This window comes from Stigmatopora argus, chromosome 20 (assembly GCF_051989625.1).
Source record: "Stigmatopora argus isolate UIUO_Sarg chromosome 20, RoL_Sarg_1.0, whole genome shotgun sequence".
Classification (NCBI taxonomy): domain Eukaryota; kingdom Metazoa; phylum Chordata; class Actinopteri; order Syngnathiformes; family Syngnathidae; genus Stigmatopora; species Stigmatopora argus.
This window is the reverse complement of record NC_135406.1, coordinates 7,720,182-7,742,620: the sequence shown is the minus strand read 5'-3', so window position 1 is coordinate 7,742,620 and position 22,439 is coordinate 7,720,182. Positions and strand designations below refer to the sequence as shown.

At 40.5% G+C, this 22,439-nt stretch overlaps 2 protein-coding genes across 5 annotated transcripts in view; one reads left to right on the top strand and one right to left on the bottom strand.

Moving 5' to 3' along the window:
- The window catches only part of LOC144065970 (uncharacterized), a 102,114-nt gene that overhangs the window by 1,721 nt on the left and 77,954 nt on the right, over positions 1 to 22,439 (bottom strand). For 3 of the 4 annotated variants that reach the window (XM_077589217.1, XM_077589214.1, XM_077589213.1), the window contains one exon: positions 1 to 1,636. This exon is cut by the window's left edge and continues 1,721 nt beyond it. In XM_077589217.1, coding sequence (XP_077445343.1) covers positions 1 to 1,636 — 1,636 coding nt within the window. Of the gene's footprint in view, positions 1,637 to 2,932; positions 3,091 to 22,439 lie in introns of those variants that run through there. The other variant, XM_077589216.1, reaches the window with a different exon arrangement.
- On the top strand, positions 5,839 to 10,496 carry LOC144065982 (uncharacterized). Its single transcript, XM_077589250.1, has 2 exons — positions 5,839 to 6,161; positions 7,447 to 10,496. The coding sequence occupies exons 1-2, from the start codon at positions 6,050 to 6,052 to the stop codon at positions 9,420 to 9,422; spliced, it is 2,088 nt and encodes a 695-aa protein (XP_077445376.1). The 5' UTR covers positions 5,839 to 6,049; the 3' UTR covers positions 9,423 to 10,496.

Sequence of the window (22,439 nt, the reverse complement as noted above, 5' to 3'; positions counted from 1 at the left end):
ATTTTTAAGGATTCACTTTTAGAAAAGGCTTTACCGCAAACTGAACACGAAAATGGTTTTTCACCAGTGTGGGTTCTTATGTGGGCTTTTAACGTTCCCCTTTCTGTAAATGTTTTACCACAAACTGAACACGAAAATGTTTTTTCACCAGTGTGGGTTCTTATGTGGATTTTTAAGGAATCATTTTTAGAAAAGGCTTTACCGCAAACTGAACACGAAAATGGTTTTTCACCAGTGTGGGTTCTTATGTGGGCTTTTAACGTTCCCCTTTCTGTAAATGTTTTACCACAAACTGAACACGAAAATGGTTTTTCACCAGTGTGTGTTCTTGCATGAATAATTAAGGTTCCCTTCTCTGTAAATCTTTTACCACAAACTGAGCATGAAAATGGTTTGTCACCTGTGTGTGTTCTTGCATGACTAATTAAGTGATCCTTCCGTGTGAATGTTTGACCACAAAGTGAACACGAAAATGGTTTTTCACCAGTGTGGGTTCTTGCATGACTATTTAAGTGTCCCTTCTGCGTGAATCTTTGACTACAAACTGAACACGCAAATGATTTTTCACCAGTGTGGGTTCTTGTGTGCCTTTTTAAGGTTCCCTTCTCTGTAAATCGTTTACCACAAACTGAACACGAAAATGGTTTGTCACCTGTGTGTGTTCTTGCATGAATATTTAAGTTTCTCTTGTGTGTAAATGTTTTACAACAAACTGTACATGATAAGGGTTTCTCCCAAGTGTGGCTCCTCATGTGAGTTTTTAAAGTAGACTTTTTCCCAAAGGTTTTTCCACACTGAGAGCATTTCCAGAGTTTGCCGTCCTTAAGACCTTCATTGTCATAAAGCAAGTCTTCGGTATCTGATAACGGAGCAATTAATTTTTCTGCTTGCCCTTCTGCTGAGCTGCCGTTCGGAGTCTCCGCCCCTCTGCCGGCCACGCCCAGATCCTCTTCACTCTTGAAAGGCTCACCAGTTGACACGGTGACATCTTCTTCCTCCTTTTTGATTTGCTGTTGAGGGAACTCTGGCTCCTCCTCTTTAATTTGGGGTAACTTTAAGGTGTGTGCAGGCTCCGCCCCTCTGCTGGTCACGCGCAGATCCTCTTCCCTCTTCAGGTTTTCACCAAGTGACCAGGTGACATCATCTTCCTCCTTCTTTATTGGAAGTCGCTCGTCTCTCATTTGTTGTTGAGGGAACTCTGGCTCCTCCTCTTTAATTTGGGGTAACTTTAAGGTGTGTGCAGGCTCCGCCCCTCTGCTGGTCACGCGCAGATCCTCTTCCCTTTTCAGGAATTCACCAAATGACCAGGTGACATCATCTTCCTCCTTCTTGATTGGAAGTCGCTCGTATCTCATTTGTTGTTGAGGAAACTCTGGCTCCTCCTCTTTAATTTGGGGTAATGTTAAGGTGTGTGCAGGCTCCGCCCCTCTGCTGGTCACGCCCAGATCCTCTTCCCTTTTCAGGAATTCACCAAATGACCAGGTGACATCATCTTCCTCCTTCTTGATTGGAAGTCGCTCGTATCTCATTTGTTGTTGAGGGAACTCTGGCTCCTCCTCTTTAATTTGGGTGAGCTCAAGTTCCTTTTTAAGGCCAACAGACTCTTTCCCATCAGGACCAAGATATTCTCTGAAACCTGCAAAGACACGAAAATAAATGATGTTTCATAATCTGTCTATCCAAAGAGAAGTCCTTTAGGTTAGACTGGGAATGTAAAGTCTTATACTTATATCGGCGGTGGTTAGGCTCGTAACATGACATTAACTTGAAATTTAACTGAAATCAACTCAAATGACTATACACACCCACACATATTTGACCACCATCTCAATAAGCTCGTATCTCCAATTTGTTTCATTTCTCAAGGAAAAAAATGGCTCCGAATTTAGCTCGTATCTCAAATTTCCCGTAAAATGGGACACCCGTATGTCAACGTTTTCCGGTAATATGCTGGCTGCCACAGCAAATGTTTAATTAACAAGGAATAATTATAGCACTCGCGGGTGACCTGCATTGTAATCAACAGTTTGAGGAAAACAGAGTTCACCTTCAAAATTAAAGTACAATTAAGAGCACACCAACACATTTCAATGTATAAAAATGTGTTGTTTTATTAAACCCAAAGGATTCTTTAATCTCATCTCATTTTCTGAACAGCTTTATCCTCATCAGAGTCGTGGGGGGGGGGGGGTGCTGGAGCCTATCCCAGCTGACTTTAGGCCAGAGGCGGGGGGGCACCCTGAATTGTTGGCCAGCCAATCGCAGGGCACAACAAGACAGACAACCATTCACACTCACACTCATACCTAGGAGCAATTTAGTGTCGAATCAGCCTACGATGTCTTTACAATGTGGGAGGAAGCCGGAGTACCTGGAGAAAACCCACACGCATCAAAATAAAAAGGTAATTTTTTTGGGAAAAAAAGCCTTTCTATAAATGGTAATTTTTTAAAGAAACTGATACTTTACTATACATGGTCTATTATTATTAAAAAAAGCCTTACTATGCAAGTCTTTGGAGTGTGGGAGGAAACCGGAGTACCTGGAGGAAACCCACACAGGCCTGGGAAGAACATGCAAACTCCACACAGGTGGACTTGACCTGGATTTGAACCTAGGACCCGAGAGCTGTGAGGCCGATGCGCTAACCACTCGCTCCTCTGGGCCGGTTTTCACATTTTTATGAATTTATAATTTTAAAAAAATCTCCAGTGCTGAGTCCTAGTAGCAAGCGGAAGACATGGGAGTTGCTTCCGCTTGAAAAAAATATTTAAAAAATAAACATTTTCCCCAGAAAAAATCCGCGATGTAGTGAAATGCTGAGGGATTACTGTACTTGAATATGCAATTGCAGCGCACAAAAATAGCACTTCTACAATTACCATTAAGCCTTAATGATGAAGGGAATATTTATATATAAAAATGGACCCACCTTCTAGTCTGTGAAGGACAACTTTTGCATGGATTATTTTGCAAAATGTCGAGTTTTCCTCGTGGAACTTTGCTGCTCTTTTCCCACACGTAAATTCTGATGGAGACGCCATTGATAGCTGCTAACTAGGCTAAGTTAAAGAGGGCGCAAAGCTTCAAAGTTCTTCGACGACTTGAAGAGTTGATCCTTTGATATATGCTAACAGGCTGAGCTAAAGTAGGCCGCAAAGCTTCAACGAGGTCTTGAAAATGAATTTGGCTGATATTTAAGGTCATATAGTAGCTTATGCTAGACACGTCGGGGACCCGTAGGTTAAGCTAGGTGGCGAAAACTGCGCATGCGCGGTGGCAGCGTCACTTCCTTCGATTTATAAATGTAAGAGAGTCGGAAATAGGAAATAATTAATTTTCAAATGTTCTGACGTGTGGTTTGAGCAATAAATGTTTGTGCGGGTTTTAATTAAATTGAAAATTAAATTAAACATAAATAACTTGAAGATTGCGTCTCAAAAGGAGGCGTCGCAAAACGCGCATGCGCTGAGAAAAATCGTCCTTGATAATGGAGCTGTTGCTGTTTGGCCGATTGGCATCACGGGAGAAGTAGTTCTTCAATGAAACGGTTTGAACTCGCAGGAATCAGTCTCTTATTTAGGTAACGCTCTCTTGTGGTCAGGAGAAAATTTGTTTAATTTTAATTTCAGTATTTGTGGACATTGTACACAATAATTAAGACACTGTGAATCACAAGTTATCGAAGAAGCGCAGAAACTATATCAGAAAATTTGCAATTTCTCAAAGGTGTCTTAAACCCAAAAGGAAAAGTTTGTTTTTTCTTTTATTAACATTATTCCCTCAATCTGGACCAACCACTAGATGTAAATTATATTTCTTGATTTTCCCATTTTTAACGAATATTTGCAATTTTTTCATCCTTATTTTTTCTTTTTGTGTTTTAGTTCAATGAGTATTTAGTAAAATGTAAAAGTAACTATATAAAAATATTTTCTGTTTTCCACTTTAATTTTGAACATAAAAACATATTTCGTTTCCTTTTGAAATTAAATGATTAAAAGACATCTTCCCTCAGTAAGAAAAAAAGCTAAAATAAACATAGTTTTAGATCTATAAAAAATGTAAAATGCAAGGCTTGTCATTCAGTTCTTGGTTCATTTGGAATTAATAGGTAATGAAGCTATAATTTAAATTGTGCCATACTGTTTGGACCGAGTGCACTTTCCCCCAGTCTTCCTGTCGGGGCCAGTCAATTGTCTTCATAACTATGGACTGAACAGGACAACAAGTTCCAGGCCAGACGGATGATCTACCATGACTCTTAAACTGCTTTGTCTCGGAATCCTGCAGATGGCGATAAATCGAAACAAACTTCCGAGAATACTCGCATTATTGTTCAAATATACTGTTTCTCTGTTTACCTTATAAAGAAATTATTATGCTTATTGTGCAAATTCTTACGCAGGTGTTCCGATAAAAACAGATTGTTGTGACAGTTGTTTTTATAACCTTTATGATGTTATTCGGTTAAGCTTATACAATTGTTCAAAACAGTTGAGACAGTTGTTTTTGCTTATGCTATGTTTAAATCAGATTACCTTTGAATATTTTGGTTATGTGCCGCTAAATGGACCGAAGAGTATGCCGCTCGTCAGAATCCTTTTGCGAACGAAGACGTGTTGGTAGTGATTTCTCCTTGCAAGTTGTAAGCAGTTATGTTGAAAGATGTCTTCCAATTTTAATTAAATATTACTAATAATGATTTAAGGGTATTAATCATTATTCCAACTATATATATGTATATATATATATATATATATATATATATATATATATATATATATATATATATATATATATATATATATATATATATATAAAGAGAGAGAGAGAGAGAGAGAGAGAGAGAGAGAGAGAGAGACAGAGAGAGAGAGAGAGAGAGAGAGAGAGACAGAGAGAGAGAGAGAGAGAGAGAGAGAGAGAGAGAGAGAGAGAGAGAGAGAGATTAAATCGGATTTAAAGAACTGGATATAAAGCCTTAAATATTTTTCATAGATCTAAAATAATGTTTATTGAGCTTTTATTCTTAATAAGGGAAGAATCATTTGTTGAAAATATTTCTATATAGTTATTTTTACATTTTACAAAATACTTATTGAACTAAAACACAAAAAGAACAAAATTGGAGGGAAAATTGCAAATATTCGTTAAAAATGGGAAAATCAAGACATAATTTACATCTAGTGGTTGGTCCGGATTAAGGGAATAATGTAAATAAAAGAAAAAACAAACTTTTCCTTTTGGGTTTAAGACACCTTTGAGAAATTGCTAATTTTCTAATATGCATCTATTACGCATCAATTTCGTCACACGCAATTGCTGCGTGTGATGACAAGTAGGCTTTTTGTGTTGTGATAACTACAACAGGGGCCTATGTCCGATTATTATTATTATTATGATTTCTTTAAATGCGCTTCTTCGATAACTTGTGATTGACAGTGTCTTAATTATTGTGTACAATGTCCACGAATACTGAAATTAAAATTAAACAAATTTTCTCCTGACCACGAGAGAGCGGTACCTAAATAAGAGACTGATTCCTGCGAGTTCAAACCGTTTCATTGAAGAACTACTTCTCCCGTGATGCCAATCGGCGAAACAGCAACAGCTCCATTATCAAGGACGTTTTTTCTGCGCATGCGCGTTTTGCGACGCCTCCTTTTTAGACGCAATCTTCAAGTGATTTATGTTTAATTTAATTAAAACCTGCGCAATTTTTTTGCACAAATCACATGTCAGAACGTTTGAAGAATAATTATTTCCCATTTCCGACTCTCTTACATTTATAAATCGAAGGAAGTGACGCGGCCACAGCGCGTGCGCAGTTTTCGCCACCAAACTTAAACTATGGGTCCCCGTCGTGTCTAGCATAAGCTACTTTATGACCTTAAATATCAGCCAAAATCATTTTCAAGACTTCGTTGAAGCTTTGCGGGCTACTTTAGCTCAGCCTGTTAGCATATATCAAAGGAACAAGTCTCTCACGTCGTCGAAGAACTTTGAAGCTTTGCGGCCTACTTTAGCTTAGCCTAGCTAGCAGCTATCAATGGCGTCTCCATCAGAATTTACGTGTGGGAAAAGAGCAGCAACGTTCCACGAGGAAAACTCGACATTTTGCAAAATAATGCATGCAAAAGTTGTCCTTCACAGACTAGAAGGTGGGTCCATTTTTATATCTATATATTTCCTAAACCATAAGGCTTAATGCTAATTGTAGAAGTGTTTTATCTGTGCAATGCAATTGCAAATTCAAGGACAGTAATCCCTCAGCATTTCACTACATCGCGGATTTTTTATGGGGAAAATGTTTTTTATTTTTTAAATTATTTTTCAAGCGGAAGCAACTCCCATGTCTTCCGCTTGCTACTAGGACTCAACACTGAAGATTTTTATTTTGTTTTAAGTTCTTAAAAATGTGAAAAGCGGCCCAGAGGAGCGAGTGGTTAGCGCGTCGGCCTCACAGCTCTGGGGTCCTGGGTTCAAATCCAGGTCAAGTCCAACTTTGTGGAGTTTTCATGTTCTCCCCAGGCCATGCATAGACTTTGCAAAGTAAGGCTTTTTTTAATAATAAAAAAAGACCATGTATAGTAAAGCATTAGTTTCTTTAAAAATGACCATTTATAGAAAGGCTTTTTTTCAATTTTTTTACCTTTTTATTTTGACGCGTGTGGGTTTTCTCCGGGTACTCCGGCTTCCTCCCACATTCTAAAGACATGGTAGGCTGATTGGACACTCTAAATTGCTCCTAGGTATGAGTGTGAGTGTGAATGGTTGTCTGTCTTGTTGTGCCCTGCGATTGGCTGGCCAACAATTCAGGGTGCCCCCCCGCCTCTGGCCCAAAGTTAGCTGGGATAGGCTCCAGCCCCCCCAACTCTGATGAGGATAAAGCGGTTCAGAAAATGAGATGAGATTAAAGAATCCTTTGGGTTTAATAAAACAAAACATTTTTAAACATTGAAATGTGTAGGTGTGCTCTTAATTGTACTTTAATTTTGAAGGTGAACTCTGTTTTCCTCAAACTGTTGATTACAATGTGGGTCACCCGCAAGTGCTTTAATTATTCCTTATTAATTGAACATTTGCTGTGGCAGCCAGCATATTACAGGAATACATTGACATACGAGTGTCCCAATTTATGGGAAATTTGAGAAACGAGCTAAATTCCGAGCATTTTTTTTCCTTGAGATATGAGACAAATTGGAGAAATTCCATGTGGTCGAATATGTGTGGGTGTGTATAGTCATTTGAGTTGATTTCAGTTAAATTTCAAGTTAATGTCATGTTACGAGCCTAACCACCGCCGATATAAGTATAAGACTTTACATTCCCAGTCTAACCACCGCCGGTATAAGTATAAGACTTTACATTCCAAGTCTAACCTAAAGGACTTCTCGTTAGATAGACAGATTATGAAACATATCATTTATTTTCGTGTCTTTGCAGGTTTCAGAGAATATCTTGGTCCTGATGGGAAAGAGTCTGCTGGCCTTAAAAAGGAACTCGAGCTCCCCCAAATCAAAGGGGAGGAGCCAGAGTTCTCTCAACAACAAATGAGAGTCGAGCGACTTCCAATCAAGAAGGAGGAAGATGATGTCAACTGGTCACTTGGTGAATTCCTGAAGAGGGAAGAGGATCTGGGCGTGACCAGCAGAGGGGCGGAGCCTGCACACACCTTAACCTTACCCCAAATTAAAAAGGAGGAGCCAGAGTTCCCTCAACAGCAAATCAAAAAGGAGGAAGATTATGTGACTGTGTCAACTGGTGAGCCTTTCAAGAGTGAAGATGATCTGGGCGTGGCCGGCAGAGGGGCGGAGACTCCGAACGGCAGCTCAGCAGAAGGGCAAGCAGACAATTTAATTGCTCCGTTATCAGAAAGCGAAGACTTGCTTTATGACAATGAAGGTCTAAGGACGGCAAACTCTGGAAATGCTCTGTGTGGAAAAATCTTTGGGAAAAAGTCTACTTTGAAAACACATATGAGGAGCCACACCGGGGAGAAACCCTTATGTACAATTTGTGGTAAAACATTTACACACAAGGGAAAGTTAAATATTCATGTAAGAACACACACTAGTGAAAAACCATTTTCGTGTTCAGTTTGCGGTCAAAGATTCACACGGAAGGGAAACTTAATTAGTCATACAAGAACCCACACTGGTGAAAAACCATTTTCGTGTTCATTTTGTGGTCAAAGATTCACACTGAAGGGAATCTTAATTAGTCATGCAAGAACACACACAGGTGAAAAGCCATTTTCGTGTTCAGTTTGCGGTCAAAGATTTACACACAAGCAAAACTTAAAACGGCACACAAGAACCCACACTGGTGGAAAACCATTTTCGTGTTCAGTTTGCGGTAAAGCCTTTTCTCAACAGCATTACTTAAAATCGCACACAAGAACACACACTGGTGAAAAACCATTTGCGTGTTCATTTTGTGGTCAAAGATTCACACAGAAGGAACACTTAAATAGTCATGCAAGAAAACACACAGGTGAAAAAACATTTTCGTGTTCAGTTTGCGGTAAAAGATTTACACAGAAAGGAAGCTTAAAAATCCACACAAGAACCCACACTGGTGAAAAACCATTTTCGTGTTCAGTTTGTGGTCAAAGATTTACACACAAGCAAAACTTAAAAAGGCACACAAGAACCCACACTGGTGAAAAACCATTTTCGTGTTCAGTTTGTGGTAAAGCCTTTTCTCAACAGCATTACTTAAAATCGCACACAAGCACCCACACTGGTGAAAAACCATTTTCGTGTTCAGTTTGTGGTCAAAGATTTACAGAGAAGCGACCCTTAAATCGTCATGCAAGAACCCACACTGGTGAAAAACCATTTTCGTGTTCAGTTTGTGGTAAAAGATTTAAAGAGAAAGAAAGCTTAAAAATACACACAAGAACCCACACTGGTGAAAAACCATTTTCGTGTTCAGTTTGTGGTCAAAGATTTACACACAAGCAAAACTTAAAAAGGCACACAAGAACCCACACTGGTGGAAAACCATTTTCATGTTCAGTTTGCGGTAAAACCTTTTCTCTACAGCATCACGTAAAAAGACACACAAGAACACACACGGGTGAAAAACCATTTTCGTGTTCAGTTTGTGGTCAAAGATTCACACAGAAAGGAGACTTAGATAGTCATGCAAGAACACACACGGGTGAAAATACATTTTCGTGTTCAGTTTGTGGTCAAAGATTTACACAGAAGGGAATCTTAAAAATACACACAAAAATCCACACTGGTGAAAAACCATTTTCGTGTTCAGTTTGTGGTCAAAGATTTACACAAAACGGACTCTTAAAAACGCACACAAGAACCCACACTGGTGAAAAACCATTTTCGTGTTCAGTTTGTGGTAAAACATTTACAGAGAAGGGAAACTTAAAAAAGCACAAGAATCCACACTGGTGAAAAAACATTTTCGTGTTCAGTTTGTGGTAAAAGATTTACAGAGAAGGGAACCTTAAAAAAGCACACAAGAACCCACACTGGTGAAAAACCATTTTCGTGTTCAGTTTGTGGTAAAAGATTTACAGAGAAGGGAATCTTAAAAATGCACACGAGAACACACTCGAGTGAAAAACCATTTTCGTGTTCAGTTTGTGGTCAAAGATTCACACAGAAGGGACACTTAAATAGTCAAGCAAGAACACACACGGGTGAAAATACATTTTCGTGTTCAATTTGTGGTAAAAGATTTACACAGAAAGGAAGCTTAAAAATCCACACAAGAACCCACACTGGTGAAAAACCATTTTCGTGTTCACTTTGTGGTCAAACATTCACACGGAAGGATTACTTAATTAGTCATGCAAGAACACACACAGTTTAAAAGTCATTCTCGTGTGCAGTTTGCGGTAAAACATTTACAGATAAGGGAACGATAAAAACCCACACAAGAACCCACACAGGTGAAAAACCATTTTCATGTTCAGTTTGTGGTCAAACATTTTCCCAAAGGAGAAGTTTAAAAGAACACTTATTAATCCACACAGGAGAACAATGTTTTCCTGCTCAGTCTGTGGCCACAGATTCGCTACAACAGCCTAATTAAAAAGCTACACAATTCAAAAACCTTTTCCAGGTGCAGTTAATGTTCCAACATTTTGACAGAAGGGAACCTGAAAAGAAGACTTAACAACCCGCAGTGGCGAAAAGCCCTTTCTTTGCTCAATTTTTGGTTCAACACGTTGGTTAAAAATACTTAATAATACATAATACTAAGTTTGTTGCCAAGGATTTATTCATAAGACTTAAAAGAAACAAACGTGTGTGTGTGTATGTTATCTATTAATTGGCAAAAATGACGAGAATCCCCCGTGTCATTTTTGAATCATGTTGATATAATTTGTCTGCTGTGAATTTGTCTCTGTTTGAAAAAGAGAAAAACAAGTCAAATTTTGTTTTATTTCATTTAATCTTCAGAATTTTCTATTAGCTTTGTAAACTACATTCTTCATATATATATATATATATATATATATATATATATATATATATATATATATACATATACATACATACATACATATATATACATACATACATATATATACATATATACATATATATACATATATACATACATATATATATATATATATATATATATATATATATATATATATATATATATATATACATATATACATATATATATACATATATATACATATACATATATACATATACATATACATATACAGTGGTACCTCGACATACGATCTTAATCCGTTCCGGGACTGAGATCGTATGATGAGATTCTCGTAACTCGAGCGGACGTTTCCCATTGAAATGAATGGGAAACACATTAATTCGTTCCAACTCTCTGAAAAAAAACAGGATATTGGATTGGAAAAAATGTTTTATTTCTTCTAATTCGCCATCTATTAACAAAGTAACACATAACTAGTAGTTTAATAGTAATAAAATGTGTTTAATCTAACTAAAATTGGGCAGATTTCGCCGACGGGGGACAGAGATGTTTGGGGTTGTGGGGGGATCTTTTTTTTTTCCCCACGACAACGCACTCTTAAACGGAACAAACAAATTTAAATGAACTTGGATTAATATATACAGACACTCAAACATAAGTTTAATGTAACTTTACACAAAACTGAAATCTAATTTTGTTGTAATCTTTTGTTACCTTCGTTTTCCGGGTTGGCGGTTTGCCACGCCTCCACCCTCACGTTCGCTATCGATGGGCTGTTTGCTGTTGTACTACGTATTCCCTTCAAAATACAAACGCTCCCCTACTTACGAACGAGTGAGGTTCCGAGCGATTGTTCATAAGTTGAATTTGTTTGTAAGTTGATTCAGTGCTATATTTTGTATAATAATTTATGTTTAAGGCCTATATAAGTATATTGGTATAAGGTTTATATAAGTGCATTTGTATGTTTAAGGCTTGTTGATTCAGTGCTATATTTTGTATTATAATTTATGTTTAAGGCCTATATAAGTATATTGGTATAAGGTTTATATAAGTGCATTTGTATGTTTAAGGCTTGTATAAGTAACATGCATTGGTTTGTACTGAAAAAAAACATTTAATAAAATGGAGAGAATATGTACAGTACTGTAGAGAGAGAGAGATAGATTTATGTATTAGAAACTGGCCAAAAGAAGCGACCTAATGACGATTGCAGTTTTCTTCTTTTTTTCATCATAAATGATGCAGTAGCACTGTATGGCATCATTCAATTGATTTGCAAACTTTGTTTGTCTTTTTGTGTTTCTAATTGGCCAACCACCAAGATATATAATCAATCAGATATCAAGGTGGAAAATGATTTAGAAATTTGAAATCAGTTTTTGATGAAAATTATGGAAAATTGTTTAGTCCAATGATTTTTTTTGGTGTAAATGCAGCAGCAGTACTCCAAATGTGAAATTTGAAGTGGAGAAACAAATCTGCTATGCGAAATTTAGGAGCACTGAGAAAAAAACAAAGACAGTGCATGATATGAAATTCCAAAGTATTATATTGATAATGGCATCCAAATTGTGTTAACAGAATATTTGACTGAATTGACAAAAGTTTCCATATTTTGTTATGAAATCATTGCGCCTACATAACGAGGTCAACGGGGAAAACAATATGGAAATCCAATTTAGTGGAATGTACCAAACGCCATTATTCACTACACGATTGGAACTGGATGATGAGGCTAATCTGGCTATCTGCATAAAAGAAAAAAACTTTAAAGGAACACATTGAATTTGGGTTAGAAGGAGACTGCTTTCCAACAGAAAACAGACTGGACCAACGGCGGTCCCAGGAGCCTGGGTGCTCAACACAAGTTTTACTGGCCAGCCAGCAGACATGAAAATAGCCGATCCACCCTGTGCACCGTAAGAAGGTTCTCTCAGTTGAAACGTATGAGGAGACGGGTAAGATAAACTTTTTGCCGTGATCAGACGGAATGGAAAGCACTCCAATATTGATTGGAAAAATTATTGCTCGAGGAGCAATGCCATAAGTCATAAGGAACTTTTTATATTGGTTTTATTGTCTCCATAAAAAAGAGGAGTGAAAGTGTTTCAATTGAGACCAAACCTTCTACATCCCCCCGGCAACATCGAACTATTGTCCAGCCCCCCAAGATTTCTCCTGGTTAAACCGGCTCCCCACGGAGCATGGCCTGATCTGCGGGGATTTCAACGCGCACCACCTGACCTGGGATATTCTTGCCAAGACAGATCCCAGGGGTAACGCAATCCATCAATGGGTCGATGACCATGACCTAACTCTCCTTAATGACAGCGTCTGGACACGGACTGCCAGATACCAACAAGGAGCAGGCATGAGTGCCCCCGACCTAACAATCGCTGACCCCACCACGGCCGAACATCTGCAATGGGAACCGATCGACGAGATGACCTTCGACCACAGACTGATTCTGATTAGGTGGAACCATGCTCTCCGTGTCGAATGCCAACAAAGAAGAGTACGACCCAACTTCTCGAAAGCTGACTGGAAGAGGTATCGTACCATCCTCGTAGATCGCCTACCCTTAATCTCCGCAGCAGCCACAGCCCCGGTAAAGCTCTCCCTCTTAGTGCAACACATGAAAGAGGGAGCAGCACTTACAATACCGGTCAAAGTTATCCGCCAGAAGGAGCTCCCATGGTTGACACAGGACCTGAAGGACCTCATCCGCGAAAGGAATCGACTACGTCGAGACCTCCAACAAAATAGGAAAGAATGGGTAGCACTCTGTCAACAGATCAAAGAAAAAAACCACGGAAGCGAAAAGAAACGCATGGCGCTTACACCTCGCCAAGATCGCCGAGACAAAATATACGGGACAAGCCTGGTATTTAGTAAAAATCCCTCTCAGGCACCAAAACGCAACAATCTGGCGAGTCCTTGGTCTACAAGAACAAGGAGTACGTGAGTGACCGAGCCAAGGCAACAGCATTTATCAGGGAATATGCCTCGGTCAGTGGACGCAAGAGTGACAAGCGGAGCAGACGAGCAGTGCGTTCTCTACGTACAGCTACCCGCAGACTACTTGGCTCACCGCGACAATTCCTCGAGCTTCTGTTCACCGATAATGAACTGCAGACAGCGATGGCCCAACTTAAAGCGGGTAAGGCAGCTGGACCTGACAACATAGCCCCGGACCTTCTGAAAAATCTCCCGGCAATCATCCTCCCCGAACTACTCCATATCGTCAACACCAGCTGGCTAGAGGGCTGGTGTCCACAAGCTTGGCGAGTGGCCACCATCATCCCTTTCCTCGAAAAAGGGAAGTCACCAAAGGACGTTGCAAACTACAGACCCATCGCCCTCACCTCTACGTTTAGCAAAACGATGGAAAGGCTCATCGTGAACCGTCTCGCCTGGTGGTTGGAAGATAAACAGCTTCTCAGCCATTGGCAAGCCGGTTTTCGAAAGGGAAGAAGCACGACGGACCAGGCCCTGCGACTGTCGCAGTTCATCTCTGATGGCTTCCAGTCGACTCAACGACAACGCACGCTTGCAACTTTCTTTGACTTCAGCAAGGCATTCGACCAGGTATGGAGAACAGGTCTCTTACAAAAAATGGCAGACCTGGGGGTCCCCTACCGCTTCATCAGATGGATCGCCAACTGGCTCACAAATCGCACAGGCAGGGTCAAGATCAACAATACCGCCGGCAGGAGCAGAACCTTCAAAGAAGGGCTCCCCCAAGGCTGGGTCCTGTCGCCCCTCCTATTCATCATCTACATTAATGACCTCCTCGACAAGTTCAACGATTCCACCCTGGTCAGCGCCTATGCAGACGATCTGGCTCTTGCTTGTCGGGGTAGGAACAAAGAGGAGGTGGAAAGCAGACTTCAAACGGAGGTTGAAAAAGTCTGGAGGTGGAGTTCCAAAGCACACCTAAACCTTAACGCCACAAAGTGTGAGGCATCATTCTTCAGCCTGGACTCAGCTGAGGCCAAATGGCAACCAAAGATCTCAATAAATGGCGCCACCCTCAAGCATAACCCCACCCCCACTTTCCTTGGCGTATCCTTCGACCGACAACTCACGTTTGCGGAGCAAGCGAAAAAAGTCCTCCAAACCATGTCCAAAAGAACAAATCTCCTCCGCAAACTCAGTGGCACATCTTGGGGTTGGCAACCGAACGACCTTAGAACGGTGTATATTGCCACCCAAAGAAGTCTCGCAGAGTACGCATCACCGGCATGGGCCCCCTGGCTGGCCCAAACTCACCTCAAATCCCTTGAAACTGCCCAACTGGAAGCAGCCCGCGCCATAACCCACCACCTCAGGTCTACCCCCACCAAAACAGTCCTACATGAGGCGCATCTTACACCCCTCTCATCCCGCCTCAATTTACAAGCACTTCTTAAAGCTGATGCCTGGAACCAGCTGCCTCCTTCTGATCCCCGACACCGCCTTCTCCATGAAAACATCAAAATGCGGTTACAAAAGAAGCCAGACTGGCGATCTTCGACCCTTCCCTGTCTTACCGCTCTTGAACTCCATACCCCTTGTACATACTCTTCCCACCCCTGCCCACCCTGGCTATTACCCCCCTATCCAAACCGCCTTTACTGAAGTCTCTAAACACATGCCGACCATCATCCAAAGAGATAAGGCCGAAGAGCTCATCAGAAGCATGGGTGAACCGGACCTACAGATCTTCACAGATGGATCCACCAAAGAAGGCACTGCGGACGGTGGTGCAGGTTTCGTCGTCATTAAGGAGACTGCAATCATCCACCAATGGCATGGTGCCACTGGCGCCCGCAGCAGCTCCTACCACTCTGAAAAAGTGGCATTGACCGAGGCACTCTCCTGGCTGAGGGAAACAGCAGACTGGCAGACATCAATCATCCTCAGTGACTACAAATCGCTGGTCCAAGCTATGGGAACCCCCCACACGCAAGACCCCGCCATTCGGAGACTTCAGGGTGACATCGCCCTTTTCCCTCCGCCTAAGCGACTACAGCTACTGTGGATCCCGGGCCACTGCAACACATGCGGTAACGACCTGGCCGATGCCCTAGCTAAACTTGGCTCATCAGATGACCAAACCCATACCTCCCCGGACGCAGCCACAAGACGCGCCGTCATCCAACGTGAAGATCGCTAACCCCCTCCCACCCCCGCCTTTTGCAGACCTACACTACGAAAGTCACAGAGGAAGAACTTGCCCTATCGAAAGGAGACCACACAGACCTGATTCGTTTCCGCACTGGACACCACCCCCTGCTCCACCGTTGGCTCCACCTTATGGGGAAATCCGACTCGGAACGCTGCCGCCTGTGCGACGAGGAGACTGAGCCGTCTGAACACCTATGGCTCCGCTGTCCGGCCTTAATGACCGAACGCTACCATTGCGGCCTGGGCAAATCCCTGGATGAACTAATCTGTGTTCCAGTGGCAGAAGAAGAAGAAGAACATCAGCATTGAAGTCCCCCAGCAGAACAAGGGAGTCCCCATTAGGAGCACTCTCCAGCACCCCCTCCAAGGACTCCAAAAGGGGTAGGTACTCTGAACTGCTGTTTGGTGCACGCACACAAACAAAAATCAGGTGCCGTCCCCCCACCCGAAGATGGAGGGATGCTGGAAGAGTGTCCGACCCCCCTCGAGAGGGGTGGTACCGGAACCCAAGCTGTGTAGAGGTGAGCCAAACTATGTCGAGCCGGAATTTCTCAACCTCACGCTCAGGCTCTTTCCCAACCAAAGAGGTGACATTCCACACCCCAAGAGATAGTTTCTGCAGCCGGGGATCGCCTTCTTTGGCCCCTCTCACAGGTGGTGAGCCCATGTGAGGGGGAACCCACGTCGCCTCTCCGGGCTGTGCCCGGCCGGGCCCCATGGGTCTAGGCCTGGCTACCAGGCGCTTGCCATCGCTCCCCTCCTCCGAGCCTGGCTCCAGAGTGGGGCCCTGGTGACCCGCGTCCGGGTGAGGGAAGATGTCGTCCAATAATGTTGCTCATCATAAGAGGTCTTCTGAGCCATTCTTCGTCTGATCCCTCGCATCAGACCAGTTTTCCATGGATAACCCTACCCCGGGGTTCAAGGCTCCGGACAACATAGCTCCAAGGGTCACTGGGACTGACAAACCCCACCACCACGATAAGGTAATGATTCGTCGGTGGGGTATTATTAGCTTAAGTGCATGTTTAAATTCAACATGGTATATTATTTTGTAAATCCCTGGGCCGAATGTCTCGTACCGCCTTTTTTATTGTAATGGAAATTTTTAAATGCGTAATGGATGACTCTGTGAATAGCAGGACTAACCAAGGCTATGCCAGTCCCCGGCCGAGACCGAGGTTCTTGCGCTGGTGGTCCTCAGGAGCTCCGTCAGCAGGTGGGAATACCCACGTGCTCTCAGTATATCTGCTTCAATGTGATTGATTAGTTTTGTGAGTTACCTTGTAAAGTGTGAAGTGATATGTCAGAAGAAGCAGAGTGGCGCAGCGGAAGCGTGCTGGGCCCATAACCCAGAGGTCAATGGATCGAAACCATTCTCTGCTACAAACATCAGTTCTTTTTGGTAGAAGCAAACTACCCCACTTCCAAGTGTTACCATTGCTGTGAAAATTTGTTCTTGAAAATTATTAATTCGGTAAAACTTCTCCTTTCTCATTTTCTTCTGAGGGATTCCTACTGATCAAAAATCAGCTCGGAAATCGGGCCTGATCGCATCATTTTCACAAGATCGGAATTTGATAAAAAACACATTGTTTTTTTGAAATGCCTTGATATTCTCATGAAGGCGTTAGTGATACCGCGAAACATGTCAGGTACGGCCTAAAATTCATTGTGAAAAAGGAACAGAAAATAGTCAAATAGGAAAATTCATTTTTATTTCATTACATTTAGTCCATTTTTCTTTTTGTCATCTATTTCAAATATTAACAACAACAAGTTTTTAATTGCATTCTAGTTTCATACACTTTGAGAGCATGTTCTGGTTCTGGCCTCGGTTTAAAATCATGATTCATCTTATAATATGACAAAAGTATAAGGACATTGTACGACTTATTTATTTATTTTGAGCAAATTCATTATCTTTCACACCATATTTCTTATAATGTTTCTTAGATCCTAGATTCAATATATCAATCATTTTCATTCAAATGTATCATGTTTGAATAACACTCAATATTCTTATTGGATTTGCTTGCAAATTCAATAGACAAAAACTGCAAATTTTCAAATTTCTTAGGCAGGTCTTTAACTGTGACGATATTTTCCATATTATTTAGATAGTAAATTAAATAAAATCTTCAACGAAACTCAATTTTCTTATACAGTAATACCTTGACTTACAAGTGTTCCAACATACGAGACAAATTTGAGATTTGAGCATACCAGATGGTTCCCAATTGTGAGTCGGTAGTAAATTAGAACAAATTTTGGTGTTTTTTTTAGGATGGAAACAGATTAATTTGTATTTTGTTCATTTCTATGGGAAGAATTGACTTGAGATACGAGTTAATTGACATACTAGCTCAATCCCGCAGTAAGCTCGTATCTTAAGATATTACTGTATTTGAATAGTGGATCGATTTTACACATTAAAAAGTGTAAACAAGATTTTCAGAATGCAAAATACAATTATACTGCGATTACAATGATCTTTCATACAGAAATTGATAAAGCAAGCAAAGCCGTCATTGCCCAATGCTTATCACAACACATTTGTGTCTTTTAAGTCTATCCTTACGACTAAATCTCTGGCAAGAAGCTGAGCAGAAAAAGGGTTTCTGACGGATGTGGGTAATTGTGTTTTTAAGATATTCCTACCACAAATTGAGCAAAAAAGGGCTTTTCTCCTGTGCGGGTTGTTAAGTCTTTTTTTCAGGTTTTTCAATTGTGTAGCTTTTTAATTGGGCGGTTGTAGCGAATCTGTGGCCACAGACTGAGCAGGAAGACATTGTTCTCCAGTGTGGGTTAATAAGTGTTATTTTAAGCTTTCCTTTGGGAAAATTTTCGACCACAAACAGGAAAATGTTTTTTTGCCAGTGTGTGTCTTTGTAAATCTTTCTTTTGAGAAAAGGCTTTACCGCAAACTGAACATGAAAATGGATTTTCACCTGTGTGTGTGTTCTTGCATGACTATTTAAGTTTCTCTTCTGTGTGAATCTTTGACCACAAACTGAGCACGAAAATGGTTTTTCACCAGTCTGTGTTCTTGTGTGTACAGACGCTCCCCTACTTACGAACATTCAACTTACGAACAACGGTACATACGAACATGTCTGAAATTGCGTTTAAGTCCAAAAATGTTCGCAAATCCAATTTTGTATTTCGCCCCTCTTTCGGAGTAGTACTTCTTTCCGCCGCTAATACCGACGCCTGGCGCTGTGAGAGCTCAGCTCACCCAGCATCTACCTTCCCTTCTTCTTCGTTGCAATGCGGAAGTGCGTGAATGTATCTCCAGTGTGCAAAGAACCTTTTTCATTTGTATCATTAAATATCTCATGCATCCAATATTGAATATGGTTGGTAAAAAGCTAAAGGCTTCTGTTGAGGGAGTTGCAAGGAAGAGGCAAGCCATTTCATTTGAAACGAGTGGCAATAATAACGAAGCTTGATGCGCGTGAGAGTGGTGAGCGTTGCACATTCAGTACCATTTATAAACAAAAAGATCGAGCAGCAGGACCCAAATATTGAACGTTGCACAAAGTTTGCAAATCAATTGAATGATGCCATACAGTGCTACCTCATCATTTATGATGAAAAAAAGAATAAAACTGCAATCGTCATTAGGTCGCTTCTTTTGGCCAGTTTCTAATACATAAATCTCTCTCTACAGTACTGTACATATTCTCTCCATTTTATTAAATGTTTTTTTTCAGTACAAACCAATGCGTGTTACTTATACAAGCCTTAAACATACAAATGCACTTGTATAAACCTTCAATATACTTATATTGGCCTTAAACATAAATTATAATACAAAATATAGCACTGAATCAACTTACAAACAAATTCAACTTATGAACAATCGTTCGGAACCAATTGCGTTCGTAAGTAGGGGAGCGTCTGTATTTCTAAATTTCCCTTCTCTGTAAAGCTTTTACCACAAACTGAGCACGCAAATGGTTTTTCACCCGTGTGTTCTTGCATGATTAATTAAGTTTCCCTTCCGTGTGAATTTTTGACCACAAACTGAGCAGGAAAATGGTTTTTCACCTATGTGGGTTCTTGTGTGCCTTTTTAAGCTTCCCTTCTCTGTAAATCTTTTACCACAAACTGAACATGAAAATGTTTTTTCATCAGTGTGGCTTCTTGCATGACTAATTAAGTGTCCCTTCTGTGTGAATGTTTGACCACAAACTGAGCATGAAAATGGTTTGTCACCCGTGTGGGTTCTTGTGTGTCTTTTAAAATTTCCCTTCCGTGTGAATCTTTGACCACAAACTGAACACGAAAATTGTTTTTCACCAGTGTGGGTTTTTGTGTGATTAATTAAGCTTCCCTTCTGTGTGAATGTTTGACCACAAACTGAACACGAAAATGGCTTTTCACCTGTGTGTGTTCTTGCATGACTAATTAAGATTCCCTTCCGTGTGAATCTTTGACCACAAACTGAACACGGAAATTGTTTTTCACCAGTGTGGGTTCTTGAGTGACTAATTAAGCTTCCCTTCTGTGTGAATGTTTGACCACAAACTGAACACGAAAATGGCTTTTCACCTGTGTGTGTTATTGCATGACTAATTAAGATTCCCTTCCGTGTGAAACTTTGACCACAAACTGAACACGAAAATGGTTTTTCACCAGTGTGGGTTCTTGTGTGTCTTTTAAATGTTCCCTTGTGTGTAAATGTTTTACCACAAACTGAACATAAGGGTTTCTCCCCAGTGTGGCTCCTCATATGTGTTTTCAAAGAAGATTTTTTCCCAAAGGTTTTCCCACACTGAAAGCATTTGCAGAATTTGTCGCCACTGGGATTTTTCTTAACATCTTCAACATCATCATCGTCAAAAAGCAAGTCGTTGTCATCTGATAAAGGAGCAATTAAATTTTCTGCTCGCCATCCTTCTGTTGAGCTGCCACTTAGAAGCTCCGCCCCTCTGTTGGCCACGCCCAGATCATCTTCACTCTTGAAAGGCTCACCAGTTGACCATTTGACACATTCCTCGTTTTTGATTGGAGGTTGCTCTTCTCTTTTGCACTGTTGAGGGAACTCTGGCTCCTCCTCTTTAATTTGGGTCCATGTTGTGGTGTTTGCAGGCTCCGCACCTTCGCCGGCCATGCCCAGAACATCTTCCCTCTTCACGAACTCACCAAGTGACCAGGTGAAATGATCTTCCTCCCTTTTGATTGGAAGTTGCTCGTCTCCCATTTGTTGTTGAGGGAACTCTGGCTCCTCCTCTTTGATTTGGGGGAGCTCTTTAAGGCCAACAAAGTCTTGCCCATCAGGACCAAGATATTCTCTGAAACCTGCAAAATACAAAGATAATACGTGTCGCTACATGCAGTCAAAAATGGGGAAACTTTTTTTTCTTACTTTTACACGTTTATTATCACATTATGGTAGATTATTTTGCAAAGATATATGCCAGAAAAGTCACCTTTCAGGTTGAATCCAATCATCCACTACACAATTTAAAGCCAAAATAGTGGTGAATTCAGATTTTAAATATTTTATCTTTTTTTTAGTTTTATGGTCATGTTCTTGAAACGTTGCAAAAATCTAAAACTTGTTATTTTGGGTTAAAATGGGTTAAGTACATCCAACTTTTTCTTTTATTTTTTAATGGACATGCGTGAGGTTAATTTACATTATTTCTTTTTGTGAGGCTGAAAATAATCTGCTTGCAAATGTTGATGTCTTCAGTTGATTATTTTATTTATTTCATATTACAGCAACTTTTGGTTTGAAGGTAAATTTTGAGAAATAAATACGCCTGCAGGTTTTATTATTTACTTTTCGTAGTGTAAGAAACGAGTTGTTTCATCTTTATTACAGAACTTTTAAAATCATCAAACTGCTGTCAAAGAATGAGTTGGTAAAGAAAACTATAGCTCTATAATTAATACTTTATATATTTGAAGGAATAGTCTTTAAGAAACGTTTAATTGGGAGAGCGATTAAACACAAAAAGTGGCTAAAATAGAATACGAATAAAAAAGAAAAGCACCTTTTGCAAACAGTCGAGACTTGATGGCGTCATGTTCTCCGTGGGTGTGTCTTTTTGGGGGTCCCCTGCTCGAATTGTGTATTTTGCGTACATTTTGCAACATAGTAGGAACTGATGAAAAAATGGGATTTGTCACAAATTCTCACCAAAAACAGGAAAAGTTAACTCACCTGACATTTTCGGGCTTGATATTTGCTTGATAGACGAACCGTTAATTTCAAGAGTCGTGTTTCCTCTCTTTGCCAGCAGCTAAACTCGGCTAAGCTAAGAACGCCAAAAATGTCACCGTTCATCCAAAAGATTCGAGATTAAAGGATTTTTTGTGTGGTCTCGTATGGATTTCGCACACTTTTATTGGATTAGTCATACGGCTAAGAAGTGATTAAAAAAAGAAGCAAATCGCTTTCCAAAAGTATAGCAAGCGCCGTCGTTCGACAGCAAATGGACGAGACGGCGAGTGGCGATGACGTCATATACAAGCGGCGACGATTTTGCCTTCAGACGGGAAAAACATAAAAAAGAGAAAGGAAAAAAAGAATAGAAATACAAAACATTGTGGAAATTTTGTGTGAATTATAAACCTTTTCTCCAATGGAAAAATTATAACCAACTGATCTTTTTTAGTCATTTCGTTTTAAAAACTCATACAATCAATACAACCAAGAAAATAACGAAATCATTTAATTTAGAGAAAAGCCATTCGGGTATGAACTCTGTTAAAATATATAGAGACACCAGTCAAAGTGTTTGCCAGGTTTAACGGTATTAAAATGTAAATATACAAAAAGCAAATTGATGATACGAGTATCGGGATTA